The 15,559-nt window shown below is 34.9% G+C and overlaps 1 protein-coding gene across 3 annotated transcripts in view; it reads left to right on the plus strand.

Moving 5' to 3' along the window:
- The first annotated feature begins 3,523 nt into the window (after positions 1–3,523).
- The window catches only part of LOC115989040 (uncharacterized protein At4g18490), a 33,205-nt gene continuing 21,169 nt past the window's right edge, over positions 3,524–15,559 (plus strand). For 2 of the 3 annotated variants that reach the window (XM_031112697.1, XM_031112696.1), the window contains exons 1-5: positions 3,524–3,700; positions 3,779–3,959; positions 4,111–4,178; positions 4,255–4,294; positions 4,425–4,601. In XM_031112697.1, coding sequence (XP_030968557.1) covers positions 3,594–3,700; positions 3,779–3,959; positions 4,111–4,178; positions 4,255–4,294; positions 4,425–4,601 — 573 coding nt within the window. In that variant the 5' untranslated portion in view covers positions 3,524–3,593. Of the gene's footprint in view, positions 3,701–3,778; positions 3,960–4,110; positions 4,179–4,254; positions 4,295–4,424; positions 4,602–5,048; positions 5,160–5,242; positions 5,333–5,452; positions 5,856–15,559 lie in introns of those variants that run through there. The other variant, XM_031112698.1, reaches the window with a different exon arrangement.

Raw genomic sequence — 15,559 nt, forward strand, 5'->3', positions numbered from 1 at the left:
AAGGAATACTATGCCGGATTGCAACAAGAGTGGGACTTTCGCGTGAACGAGTCCAACGCTCTGCACAATGATCTCCTGCAACTCGGAGCGCCTCTTGTCGAGCGTAGCTCACTCACACTGCCACAACAAAACATGCACCAATATGAGCATGTAGTGACGAAAATAAAAAAAGAGAACAATCTTATGATAGTTCGTAGGTCCAGGTATCATATGCTACAATTGGTGGAGGAGCAAGCCGCTACAACGAACAGGCAACTCACTCCGGCAGAACGTAACAATGTCCTCAACTACGAGGACTACCTATCAGAATGAATGCCACTGTGGTGTGTGTGTGTGTGTTATGTCTATGGTTAAGTTAATAATGTTAGTGTAAGTTATTTTATGTTTTTTGTGTTATGTCGTACGTGCTTATTGAAAAACATCATGTGTGAGAATATTTGACTTTTATGACTTATGTGAGAATAATCTACATTACGAATAACGTGCATGTTTCTCATAATCAATAATAAGGTTTACATAGTACAAATGCAACCATACATATAACACATAGTTAAGCAAAATAGTTCTCCAACAAAATCTAATTACACCACGACACGACACGATTACTCTTCATCTGACATCTCCACGTCTGACTGATAAATGGGATCAGCAAGAAGTGATTGCATGAACTGTGCATGCTCGTACCACCCTTCCTGCACTGACTCTCGAATCTCGACTTGGGTTCGATATCGATTAAGAAGTATCTTCATTCGATTATTTTCTTCTCTTATGCGGTTCAATGCTTTACGAAGTTCGTCGATGCTGTCTCTGAGCATCTGTAATGCGAGTCGCCGAGGCACTGGCAACTTAAAACCAACCAACTCATCATAAAACATTTGTTGTTCACGAAATAACCAAGCCCACTCCTGTCTCATGGTATTGTGAACGTAAGCACTATTTCGCAAATTCAGATTGATTGGATAGCTAAACTCATCTTCCAATACCCAACAACGACCCATAGCAGTGAACACATCATGAGGCCTATAGAGTTGTGGGTTGCCAGAACCAGACATTGACACTGAATACAATAACACCAAATGATCAAGTTAACAGTGTGTATCAACAGTTGCTAAATAATGTAATCCTGCATAGAATGGTACACAGCAAAGACATTCATAAAATTGTGTACTATTGCATGCTAAAAATGAAATACTAACACTAACACCAACATTTGACCATAAACAATAGACATTGTTGGTAATGTCTACACATTGTCTTCAACACTAAATGTTGTTGTAAATGTCTGACCAATGATGATTATGTGCAATACAAAATGTTGCTATAGTAAAGAAATTATTTCATTCTCTTGTGACCAACGTTTACTACAACAAATAACCAAAATCACACCAATGTACTTACTTCACATTCATTCAACCTAAAAAATCAAAATTTAGTACAATATCAAATGAAAATAACATTGCCCTAAAATTGTGATGTGAATTTTTTACCTGAGGTGATACAAATTTCAATTGAGTTTGAAAGCCGCTGTTGATCTGTGGAGGAGTTCCAACTCAGTTCAGCAGAAAGTGTCCTCAGTTCAGCAGAGAGCAAGGCACACTGAGTGGGAGAAGGTGTGCAGAAATTATAAGAGAATAACTCGACTTTACGGATATCAAGTATACTTTATAACTCGATATTACAGAAATCGAGTTACATTGAAACACTCCACCTGACACAAAGACAGTACGAAATCAGGGGTTATAACAGCATAACTAACTCGATTTTTAAGTAATTGAATTATGTAGAGATTCAAAAAAAAAAAAAAAAATGCCAGCAGTGCGGGAAAAACCTGTACATAACTCGATCATAGGAGTATCGAGTATTTCATATAACTCGATTTTAGTATTCTCGAGTTACAAAAGAGGGGCATTTCCCTATTTAGTTTCAGAATGAGGGCACAAGGATGTTTAATTTCTGAAAAAAGGGCATTTGCCCATTTTGGCCCGGTAACGCGTATGGTTTTATGATTAATAATTTGTTTTCCTAAATAATATAAGTGTTGCAATTTTTATGCCAATTTGGGGATAATGCTAAAAGTGCATTGCTTTCACACGTTGCAACTTAAAAAATAAAGAATGGGGAAAGAAGAAAATATATCGTTTTCATGATGGGTCTAAGTGCAAAGAATGAGATTTTGATTAGCTCATAACAAAATGTCAAAATGTATTATATAATTGAACCGGAAAAAATCGCTAATTGGTGATCAAGGAAGACTGAAGATAACATAAACGATGGTATAGAATAATATCCAACATTCTCAATTGAGAACACAATCCTAGCATAGACAAAAGGGTAATGAAGAGTGGTAGAACTAGAACCCTAGCATCAAGGTCAGAGAATTAATATAATTTATTTATTTATTTTCACTAGTTTATCTATAATAACCAGTAACATTTTGTTGGTAATATACACGAATTCGTAAATATTTGAGATACAAAGATAGGTAAAAAAAAAAAAACATACACAAGGCAATCAAACGATACAAAAAATTGTAAGGCATTTAGATGCATCTTGTTGTTTGCCGACGACTTTCCTTACATATCAGATAAGGCTGCCATCAAACCAATTGTGTTCTTATCCTTTACTACATTATGTATAATCGATCTAGATATTGTTAATCGAATAACCCCCAGTCTGTCAAGAAGTACTAGTTTTCGATCATTATCATCCATGCCTTCTGGTTGCCCACCCAAAAAAGATTCATGTAACTTCTTCCCATATAGGTAACCCTTGGACTGCATCCTCTAGAATCCAAAGTCTGTGTCATAGAATTGTATCTTTTCCTGTTTCCTCAACCATTGCTCTCACTCAAACCCCAACCCTAAATCTGTGAGAGGCAAAAATAGATAGAAAAATAATACACAGACAATGCAATCACACACTAGAAAAAATTACGTGGTTCAATAATTTGCCCACATCTACGAAGTTACAGTGATTTACTAATTACAGGGAAAAATACAAGATGCAGCAGTATAGCTTTTCTTTTTAAAACAACACAACCAACCTTAATTTGAAACAATTGTATTTACATCCTACACAAAGGATTTCCAATGGGCTAAAAAATCATGTCTCGCTTTTATATCGGATCAAGTCATAATCCAAATCAAACACAAACTAGACTCCACATAACACATCATATATTAGTCCAGAAATTCTCCATAGGTTGTGGTTTGAGTAGCATGCATCACCACTCAAATGAACCGGCTAGCTCAAACCGGAGAAGGCAGATACGTGGTGTAGGCAAGGTATTCATTTTTTTGAAGGAATCTATGTTCAATACAAGTTTCCTCATTTAGTTGATTTTAGATAATGATTTTTCAAAAAGTTACCCTGTTTTTTGGGACATGTGCTAATTATACTTCAGTCACTCTTTATGATAGCGCTACTGTAGTAAGTTCTCTCAGACATATATTCTGGTTTGTAATCTTTTCATAAGACCTTATAGGGAAATATTATATTGTTGAGAGAATTTTGTGAATCTTTCCAGCCTAACTGGTAAGACAACTGAATGTGGTGCCCGGACAAGCGTGAATTCTAAACTTGTGCTTTCGAGCATGGAGTCTTTGCGGCACTTGAAGAACGTTTCGGCCGAAAGGAATAAACTTTGCTCCATAAAAGCTGGCAAGAGGACACCTGATCTCTCTAGCATTAAAACTTCAAGGTATTATTCCCACATAGGTATAAGTCTTCTTTAATGGCTGCCTTACTAGTCTTTAAATGATGTATGTCTTCAATGTAGGATTACAGAGGCAAACAAAGTTCTATCAAGTTCTATAAGTCGGAGAGAAATTAACTCCTTGGAAAAGTCAGAGAAAAAAATGAAGGTACAGGGAAATGTAGCATTGAAGACTGAGCATTGTGTTGACAGTACTGAGAAACAAATGTCTCAGAGCCCATCCTTGAAAAGGAAAACATTTGAGGTTTTATATTATTAAGCCACTCCTTGTTATTCATAAAGATCTCTTGAAAATGATATCACAACAATAATGTAACTCATATGAAGCTTCAGTAAGCTATAAGAAAATTATCATGACTTCCGTTCACCAATATTGATAGGAAGCTATTTTGCAGGCATCAAATGCAGATTCAGTGTACCTAAAGCCTCTAAAACGCCTCTCTGCATCACCTAGTGAAAGCAGGTATGATTGTTCTATTGACAATAATATGTTCTAAACTTACTGGAATAACATTTGCTTTATCAAAAATCACCTGCAGTAATTCAAAATTACCTTTGGAAAGTGTCCTTGAAGAACAGGTAGATATCTATAGAGTTCGTTGGTTTATTTACCAACCCTAACTGCTGAACTTTATATGAAAACATATAGATGGTTGAAGCCTTATTAGGTGAACATAAGTTGCTTCACTTTCCTTTACATGTGCTCCAGGTTTGCATTCATGGGATTCAGGCAGAGAGTAGTGCCAAGCATGTCTTTACTGACCACCGGACCTCTGGACTTGAACGTGCTCGAGAGGTGAACATGATGGACTTGGAAATTCCTTTAGCTATGGAGAATGATGGAAATGTTGAGAAGGCTGAGGCATATACGAAGGATCTTGATGATGTGAGTAAACTAGGATTTATTTGTTAGATATTAAGTGATTCATATAGGCTTCACAGAATAGTTGCTCTTCAAACCATGAACTTGACAGTCTCTCAAACCTGTATGTGACTTTGAAACTGTGAACCTGAAACTTGAAAAGGACTTGCAGTTGTTAAATTGTAGAGGTACACATCTTCATTTAGTGAAATGCTGACTTTGAGATTCCCAATGACCAAAAAATTCTTTCCAATTCAAACCAACATAGCACTAATGACCCTCCCTGGGTCAAAGTTTGGACTTTGTCTTTACAAGGAGGATGTAATCAGCCCAAAACTTGCAACTGATGCAGGAGACTTAAATAAATATTTAATTTAATTTTTCTAGTCGTATGTAGTTTGTTTTTAGGTCCTAGTATTTAATTAGGTTTATTTTTATTTTTAATTTGTCCCTATGTTTTCTATCTTGCAGATTTGCAACATGCTGAGAAAGAAGCACGAGGAAGCCAAAGAAAAATTAGTTCGAGCTATTGTCAACAATAACAATTTGCTGATGCTTAACCATCCCATCTATGACGAGAAGATATCCCTACTTTCTCTGATGTTAAGTTCTTTTTTTCTTTGTTCTGTTTTTATTGTGTTGGAAATTCCTTCATAATTGAGAACATCCGTAAGATTCAGAGATTCGCTTCCCAACTGATGTCCAAGGAGCTTCAAGCATGATCAGTGGCCGGCAGCAACAGTTTTCATATTAAGGTATGTGTAAGGCATTTTTTGGCTGACTTAGCCTAATTTTCTTATCCACCGGATTGCACATTTTTATTTTTGTATAGCTAAATTAAAGTAGACGAGTCTGTATTCTTGTGTTAATTTCAGGGAAAGGCTAGATGCTCTCTTTCATCATGGCTAAGTGGTGACGGCACGGTTGGACACTCACGTGTGATGCTTCATAGGTTGAATTGGATTTATCATTTGAACTGCCTACTTGCAAATATTCTCAAGCTGATTTCTTGTCAGCTCATGCATGAGCAATACCATTTTTGATAAATAAATAAGGCTAATTGTTAGTAAACACATTGTTGCACACACTGTACACAAATTATTTCTTGAACTGAAATTGTGTTTTGAAGTCAAGATTTGAGTTTTAAAATTTTTGAATTGAAATCGTGACTTCAAGACATGCTTTCAGTTCAAAAACTGAATTGTGTGTATTTTTTTTTGTGTAATAGAGCAATGTGTAATAAATACTTCCCAATAGATAATAACCATGATGTGAATGCTTACAAGGTACCTATTCTTTGTCTCTCTCTCTCTTGTTTTTTGGTGGGTTTGTCACATGTTTTGCCTTGTGCTTGGGGCCAATTTGATCCAAGTTCAATTCTCCCTGAAATATAAAAATTTAAAATTTAACAAAAATGGCATGGAAGTGAACAGAAGCGAGTTGAGGTCCAGTTGGCTTGTAATTACTTGATAGCAATTTCAAGCAACCGCATAATTTGTTTTCTCATGTACAAGACTGCAAGTTCATAAATGTTAAATCTCACAGAGTGCAATTTATTACAACATTCATACAAGTTGATAGCGGTCACGTTCTGAAAACAATTTGTATGCAAAAATGAAGCATGTCATACAATATATATATATATATCATTTGAAACTTTAAGAGTGTTTTTGGTTTCATTGAAATCACCCTATTTTTTAGTTTTCATTTCTTGTTTTCTGTGGGTCCCACCACCACAATGTTTTTTTGGTTTCAATTTTTGTTCCTAGTTTCTTCGGAACTCTTCACCCAAAAGAGTGAGAATGAGATTATGAGAACAAAAAATGAGAATAACATTTTGGAGTTTTCAAAAATTTGAGAACCGACTTAAGTAACATTTTCATAATAAAATGGACATAATGGGAACCCACACAACACATGCCTTTAATTGAGCACAATGACTCTTTTCTTCCTTTTTACTTCAATCTCTCTCTCTCTCATGCTAGATCGCTAGCTTGCTATGTTGGTGGTCGCACTAGATGATGGGTTTTTTTTAGTTGTGTGGTTGTTGTTGTTGTTGGTGGTGGTGGGGGGTTCTGGGTTAGCTATTGGTGGTGATGCGTTATTAGTTGTTGCTGAATTTGCTACGTTGTCCTTGTAGATTATGCCAAAGTGATGAAGAAGCTCAATTTTTGTGGTCAAAACATTGGGCTTCCACAGTAGGTGATGCCAATTTCCTGGACTTTAAAGAGGGAAAAATTCACCTCCGACTTTTTGCCTTTTCGTGCTCTCCTCCTATTGCATGCATTTCAATCCCGTAATCAAGTAGGTTGTAGAGTAGGGGTGGAGTTGTTTTTCGGTTGGTGTGTGTGTGGTTTTATATTCCTGCTATGATAGATGATATTGGTGTGGCGGTGAATTTTTAATTGGAAGATAATAGGGGAAAAAACACGCGAGACCAAAAATTGATGCCAAGCAAATGTGAGTGGCTTTTTGAGTTGTGAAAATGAGTTACGAGAACTAAGTTTTGAAAATGAAAATTGACAACAAAACGTTGAGGAACCAAACAAAGCCCAACTTGTTAAGAAAGATGGGTCATCAATGATGATTAAACACACTCCAACATTTTTTTTTTTTTTTTTTTGTGAAACAATTTAGAATTGGCACACAATTTTAGGGGCTTTCTCGAGGGTGTGAGAAAGAGCAAGGAACCTATGCTGATTTTTTTCTTCCTTAAATTATTTTCTCTTGAGTGAATCTTTTAATAAGCTACAATTTTGGGGCCTTTTTAAATGGAGGCTTTGGGCTATAGCAAGTGACTTAACCCTATTTTCGGTTATAGGTGGATCCGTCAAGGTGGTGTTAGAATTCTACAATTGTGTCAGTTTCCTCTGTGTTCCCATGCGTTTCTAAAATACTAATTTTCACATGTTTTTGTTAGCACAAATTCTTGGTTGATTTACAGACAACGATCTTGGAGACTTGTGAATTCTAAGGGCGAACTCAAACTAATGTTGGAAACCCTTACTTGATTTATTCCATTACAGTCAGTAGTGTGCTCTTTGGTTCTTATCACCATTAGTATTAATTTTGTTCCACCAAATTTCATGGCATTCATTTCACTTTTGGTGGCAACTATGAAACAAAAAAGTTCACCTTAAAAAACCTAAGGGGAAACGCATAGATTAAGAACTTTGTGATAAATGTAGGAGGGCATTGGGCACTGCTGGTTCGCCAATCTTGTAACCAACATTAGATTTTGAAGATCGTAGAAGTCAATAAGCACCGGAGTTGAACTTAAATAGACTAAAGGGAAGCATATTTAAGAGAATTTTCATTGGCTTAAAATATTCTAGGAATATATTGCTGAATTTTTAGGATCTGTTTGGATACCGCTTATTTTGTTAAAAACTGAAAACTTATTGCTGAAAACACTGTAACAAAATAATTTTTAAAACACAAAACACTGTAGCAATGAGTGATTACTGCATTTTTCATGGGTTTGGTGGTCCATAAACAGTGCCGTGAGACCCCCGAAAAAACGTAAAACATAACTTAATTGCTGGGCAAATGCATGCTTAATATAATGGAATCACATTAGTAGGAATGGAGTCAGGACTTGAAGTTATGAGGGATGGCTCTGACCGTTGGCTTTGCTGCTTCTTAGCTACTGAGGTTTTCATTTTATTTTATTTTATTTTTTGAGTTTTTGATGCGTGTGTCTTCTGCTAGGTAAAGACAATTATTTTGTTTAAAACTTTTTAAAGGGCTAGTTGCTTGTTTTGAGTAAAATTAATTAATTAGACTTAAATATTTTTACCTTTACTATTAATAATTTTTGTTATTCCACTAATTTTTTTGGGCATGATAATTTTGTTTTAGATTTTAAATCTATAAATTTTTTTTAAAGGCCTTTAAATGAGGAAAATGTTAGAATTACAAACTTTTTTACGAATTGCTAATATGGTGATTGGTTATTGACAAGTAAAAAAGTGATGTAAGTAGTAGGTTCAAATACGAACCAATAAAAATTTGTACATAACAGTTTGTAACAATGTTATAGATAAGTTTATGCCTGTAACATTATTCTAAAAAGAAACGATGATATTGATAAAGGAGAAAAATGTAATTTTATTGAACAAAATTGCTAAAATTCGTGTGTGTTTATACACACTATATTTTTTAATAAAAAATTTTGGGAAGGGGGGGGGGGGGGGGGGGGGGTGCGGTAGGCAATATATGCCTCCGTCCTGCACATTAGTGCTGCATCCTAACTGGTCACTAGGTCACTATTTGTATTTTATGTGACTGGTGCATATATAGTGGTCTTAGTTTCGTACAAAATCGAGTTTAGTCAATTGTGTATTGGAAGTTCCATTTTTTCCACTTGAATTAATTAATATAATAATGGTATCAGTATATACATATATAACACCGTGCAGGTTGAGTATCTACAGCTACAAGCTAGCCTAGCAATTTCGAAACCTAGAGATTAAAAATGGTAAAAATGGATAGGTTGAGATTTTGCATGTGCCTTACACTGCTATTTCTTTTGTTTTTGAGGTCCGAAACTCGCTCTCTTAATCCAAACATAGATGGAAGCAATCAATCCAGGTCAATCCCAGCATTGGTCAAAGGTGCTAATAAGGAACTCCTTAACTGTGATATCAAAAATGAAGATCCTACCGCAGATCGGCAGATTCCAGGAGGTCCTGATGCAAAACATCATTATGAACATCAAAAGTAAAGTACGTCAATGAGAGCTGGAGGCACTCATCGGTATCTCACTTCTTATGTAATAAAATGGGTAACTTTTACATTTTCTCATGACTCTAAACTGTGAGGTCAGTCCTAATATCTTTTCTAAATTTAAATTTGAGCATTCAACTCTCAAATTTAAGTTTAGGAGGGATATTGAAAATGGTCTTATAAATGAGAATGAAAAAAAAAAATGTAATTTATCCTTATTAAAAATGAATAAATTTCTATGTTCATGCGTGCATGTACTATGACTAAGAAGTTTGGCTACGTTTTCCTCGTGGAGGAGAGAATTGTTCCATGTATAATGATATATGATGAATATGGCTTTTTAATTTGATGAATGTAGTACCAACGGTTTAGTGATTAATAATTTGTTTTCCTAAATCGTATAAGTGTTGCAATTTTTATGCTTGTTTGGGGATAATTCTACTGAAAGGAGCGTACTAAATGTGCATTTTCCCAAGTTACAAAGTAAAGAAAGGGGAAAAAGAGAATATCGTTTTCACGATGTGGTCTAAGTGCAAAGAAGAGATATATATATTGATTAGCTCATAACAAAATGTGTTATATAATATAGCCGCAAAAAATAGCTAAGCGGTGCTTAAGGAAGACTGAGTATTACCTAAACAATGGTATAGGATAATATCTAACTTTCTCAATTGTGAATACTTGAGGAGATTTATAAATATATAAGAACTACAAGTTAATGGGTAATGATTGAGAGTAGTACGGCTCCAGGAATTTAAAAAAAAAAAATTAAATTATACAAAATTTAATAAAAAGATAACTTGATTATATTGATATCAAAAGGAAAAAAAAAAAAAAAATCAAAATATATGAAATTTTGCAATTCTTTTTACTAACACAATTAAAAAGCAAAAATGACTTGATGAGAGATAAAGTAAGAACTACAAATGTTGAGATGAGAGTAAGAAAGTGAGTAATGATGATAGATAAGAGGGAATATATATATATATATATATATATATATATATGTATAGAGAGAGAGAGAGATCATCAGATAATACATGTTATGATTGTGAGCCAAGTTGTTAGGAAGAGCAGAGTTACAACTATTGCAAATTTGAGGAGAGCAAAGTTATTGGTGCTGTTGAGAAGAATTCATGGCCACTTTATCTCTTTTGATACCATTTCTTTTTAGGAAAAATGAAATTATAAAATATTTTATGTAATGGGTTGAACGGGTTATGAATCCAAAGGAGTATGGGTTTTTAACCTTTTTTTTTTAAATGAGATTTTTATTGAATATACATACATACATATATATATATATATATATATATATATATATATGTTCATTTGTTATTGTTTGAGCCGGTGGTGGCTCCATGGTTTTATTTTTCTTTAGAGGGGTCATCAAATTTGTGTTGAAGGAGTTAATAAGGACCTTTTTGAAAATAATATTTTCTTATTTCATCTTGATCATTAGGATGATAGGATGAGATATTTTCTCATAACCCATGATTCGAAAGAAAATCAATTTCTTTAAGAAGATGAATCATTGGGAGGAGAAGAATCTTAATACATGTGATTTCCTTATTAGAAATTTATCCATAATAATAGTGTGGTGGGCCTTTTTGTACTCTGGGCTGGGCTGTTCTTGTTGTACTGCGGCCCAATAGTTTTGGGTTTGGAGAGTTGGGACTGGCTCAACTAAAACCCACCTTAAGCTAGCTTATGCACAAACTAGGACTCCTTTACTTAGATCTTTGACCACGTGCCCATGGCAGAGGATGCTGTCATAGAAAAGTTATGGTAGGCGGGACATAATATAACATGATAAAAAAGAAAAGAAAAAAAAAGAGGCATTCTAACTAAAGTGTTTGCTGTCAATCAAAGATAACATTTAAACAACCTTGCAACATGAAGACATGATAATATGAGTATGGCAGAACTTGGCTTCTTAATAGATTTGAGTCTAAGAAGGGAACCAATCTCCAATGTGGGCAATCTCATAGGGAAATCTTCCATAGAAATTGCCTACTTTGAAAGAATGGTCCAAAGTGACTTAATCTCAAATTCTTTAACTTGCTAGGGAGTAGGCTATTGAGAGGGAGAGAAGGTGTAGCCTATTGGTGCATGCCTTATCACACCTCTTTGTTTTCTCACTTCACTTCGTACTCTTTTCTCTTTTCTCTCTCTCTCTCTCTCTCTCTCTCTCTCTCTCTCTCTCTCTCTCTCTCTCTCTCTTTTTTGGCTTGTCCTCTTTGTTTTTCTTTTGCTTTCTATTTCTCTCTTCTTTCTATGTTTCTTGCTATTTTTCCCTTGTTCTTCGTTGTTGTCTACTGTGCATGGCTAAGGCCTTTTTATACTGCTTGTTGTGATGAGACTTACCATTTTACCCCTTAACTACTTTTGGCTTGTTGTGGTTGTCCTTCCCTGGCCACCCACTGGTCTACTGGTTGCTTAGCCACCACCACTACCCTTTGTTGGCTGCGCCACATTCCATTCCTAGACAAATAGAGTTTTGTTTTATTTTCTTACTTTCCGTAGCACTCCCATCCAGATAAGGGTTCAGTATTTTCTTTTACTAACTCCTATGGCATGCACCTAGTGATTCCAACTCAGCTTCTCCTCTTTTGGGTGGTATGTCATCCCAGCAGGACATTTCTCCTCAAAGAGCTTGAGCTGGAGCTGGAATCCTAGAATAGACTTCCTCCTTCACCCCACCGCTAAACCATGCATTCTCTTACCTTTGACCCATGGCCCATCGCCCCTGTATTGGCTGGGTACAAGTGGGTGGTGCCTGAGCCTTGTGCGTGCTCTACTTTCATGTGAGTCCACGGCTTGTCTGTTGTTCACGCGTTTGCCATTACCTGCGGGTTTGTCTGGTCTTGCTGTGCGTTCTTCTGCTTATTTTTAACTCTTTGTGGCGAGGATGAGTCATTGGTTCTTCATTCTTTACATCTCGTTTCTTCTCTGAGTTGGGTACTACTTGGGTATGGGCCTTTTCTTCCTTAATTCAGCCCTTGTCTCCTTTTACTTATGGTTTGTGGGTCGACTGGTATTCCTGCCATGTCACTCCATTGTTTTTGCCATGTTATCACTTAACTTATGCTTGTTGGGCCTCCTTTGGGCCTGCCAAGTACTTTTCCTTTACTCAGTTCAAGTTGCACAGTATTTTTGCTGGGTTAATTCTCATACAGTCTTGGGCTTCTTTAGCCCATTTTATTCTTTTGGGTATCCTTGGTCTGCTTCATTCCTTTGGGCATCCTTGGCCCATTCCTTTCTTACATTCCCATGAGTTTTTGCTAAATCTTTCGAGCTTCCCCGACTCAGTTACCATATCCTTTACTTTCGGGGTTTGTTGGCCTTTGCTCCAACCCCATTTACTAATTCATTTCTTTGGGTTCCTTTGGCCCATTTTTCCCTGCTTTCCATTACTTATGATTCCCATGAACTTACTACTTCCTTGATCTCTAGTCTCCCTTGGGCCTGTTTGCTTTCTTTGGGATTTTTTTTTTACTATTTTATTGGCATGCAGACCATTATTCCTGTCATTCGGGCTTATTGATTTTTTCTTACTTTGCTAATTCTTTTTCCTTCACCCCTTCTATATTGTTGGACTTCTTCTTGTTATTGGGCTTTTTTACCAAAGTAGGCATCAACAAATAGCAAGAAAATAAATGATAAATTATAAATTCATTGGACATATTATTTCTAATATAATGACAATATTAATTATTATTGTGAAGATTAAATATTGGGAATCATCTCTTGTCTCTTACTATAATAAAATTATTAATTATTGTTTCTAAAATTAATTATATATTATTGCTAAGTGAACTTTAATTTATCATTTATTTTGTCTTTATGCTTTTCAATTCTTTTATTGAACGATTCAACTCAACTTTGACTATTTATTAGTTTTTGTAATCAAGGACGGACCCAAGGGGGTTCAGGCCCCTTGGCCCAAAAATATTTTTTATTTATTATATTTTTCATTTTTGTAGTTGGACCCTTTCTTAACAAAAACAATCATTCTCGCTAGCCTAGCTCAACTAGTAACTATCCAACCTAAAAACTTAACAAAAATAATAAAAACATTCACAATGGTGATTGTATTTAAGCAAAACTAGCTTTTTTACCACCAAAAAACCATGTGTTATTGGAGAAGTTAAAACTAAATTTTTTGCAATTACAATAAAATGGTATAAATGCCAGTTGATTGTAGCAAGTATTTTATTAAGATTATCTCTATTTCTTCAATTATAAAACTCAAATTCTCTCTCTTCCTTTTTTATTTTAATGAGTTATTTATTATTAATTTTAAATGAAGTGTTGGGTGTATTGTAAACTGATGTGGAAAAATAGATAAAGTAACTTCAAAAAAAAAAAAAAAATCCTAGCCAGCCTAGTATTAAATAAAAAAAATATTTTGTATTTTTTTATTTGTTGGTAGATAATTGCATTTTAATGTATTAAGAAAAAATGAATTTATGTATTTATAATTTGTTAATACTATATGGATGCCTGTTTGAAGTTTTTTTATTTTTTTTTTTTTTTTTTTACTTATACTCCATTCCCCTCTAGCTTGAAATCCTGAGCCCCTCTTTGTTTGTAATTCATTAAAATAATTACACGACTAAAAATTCAATACAACATAACAATCAATAAAAAAAAAAAATTGTCTTTACTCCCACTGTCCAACGCCCTACTTCCACTAGCTACCTCACTCTTTTCATGTTTACAATTTATTAGTTGGTATTAGGGCCTTGAATTACCTTGGTCTGATGGCTAAACGGTGTGATAGTAACCACCATAATGACAATGACGAAGTTGAAGACGTAGTCCTCACTAAGGTTGAATTTCATGAAGAGAGTCGGCAAGATATGCGTGAAATCCGGCAATTGATTGCTACTCTTCTTTCTAGGAAAACATTTAACAATAACACTGATCAATATATTCAAAGACACACTCCTAAATATAATAAAATTCCATTCTTTGATGGAGTGATGTGTAAGTTAGATTTTATTCACTGGCGTCTTGATTTCCAAAAGTACTTTAATCTTTGGAGGACAAATAAATGGTGGGAAGACAAAAATTGATAGAAAGCGTTGAGGCAAGCATCCAATCCACTCTTGGGAAAAAATGAAAAATGTGTTAATTGATTTATAGTTTCCTCATAGCTATTATAGATCAGTATATTCATATGAAAAGCTGTTAGGTTCTAAGGAATTAAGAACTAATGTATTAGAACTTCATTTTGTAATGTTGGCAAACCATGATCAAAACGTTTTTAGTCTTGTTTAGACTTGTTCAATGTATGTGTTTTTATGTAAAGTTAGAATTGAGTTATTGCAGGATTTACTGTGTAAATCTGCTTGGCTCGATCGATCGAGAATTAGACTCGATCGATCAAAAGTCGTGCAGATTTTTTTTTTGCAAAATTTTCAACTCAGCCCAAGCTCATTTGACATGTAGGGTTTTATGTTTTGTCTTAAGTAAAAAAGGGAAAACCCTAGCCACGTTTTAGGGTTGCTCTTTATGCTGTGTGTGTGAATCTTCTGTGAGATCTAGAGGTGTTTGCCTTCACATACACTTCGGGATTCCAATCTCAAGATTGATGTCAAGAGTTTGGTGATCAATTCAGTTGCTACTTCAAGAGCTTAAAGATATACAGGCGGGAGTGCTTGTACTTGCTGTGAATCCAAGAAAGAAGTAATCCGTGGACTTGGAGCTGTCACGTGGTTGTGGTAGTAAGTTTCCTGCTCGAGGTAGTAATAGGATGTTAGTGGTCTAAGTCACTCTTGTGTAAACTTCAATTCTTTCATAGTGGATTCGGTTTACCTTGAGGATAATTAGGTTAAATCCTCCTTGGTTTTTTACTGGTTTGGTTTTCCTAGGTTATCATATTGTTGTGTTCTTTTTTTCTGCATTTCACAATAATATGATATATTTGTGTTAACCTAGATCTGATAATTTGACTAAGTAATCACTTGGCTAATTAACTAGGTTAATCTGGTTGTGTTTTAAGGGGTCTAAAAACAAACAAGTAGTATTAGAGCAAGTAGCTCTTTTGTTGTAGATCTTTTGATCTAGGAGCTAGTCCTTGAACCCTATTGTCATGGATTCTTGGAGGATCTTATTGCTAATATGCCATCTTATCTACTTGTTGTTCTTGTCTCTTGTTGCTTTTGTTAAATCTTTCCTCGAGCATCTTGGTATAATTACCTGTGATGATAATTATGTGTGTTATATTGCTTTAACCGCCTTAAATG

Source organism: Quercus lobata, chromosome 5, assembly GCF_001633185.2.
Source record: "Quercus lobata isolate SW786 chromosome 5, ValleyOak3.0 Primary Assembly, whole genome shotgun sequence".
Lineage (NCBI taxonomy): Eukaryota > Viridiplantae > Streptophyta > Magnoliopsida > Fagales > Fagaceae > Quercus > Quercus lobata.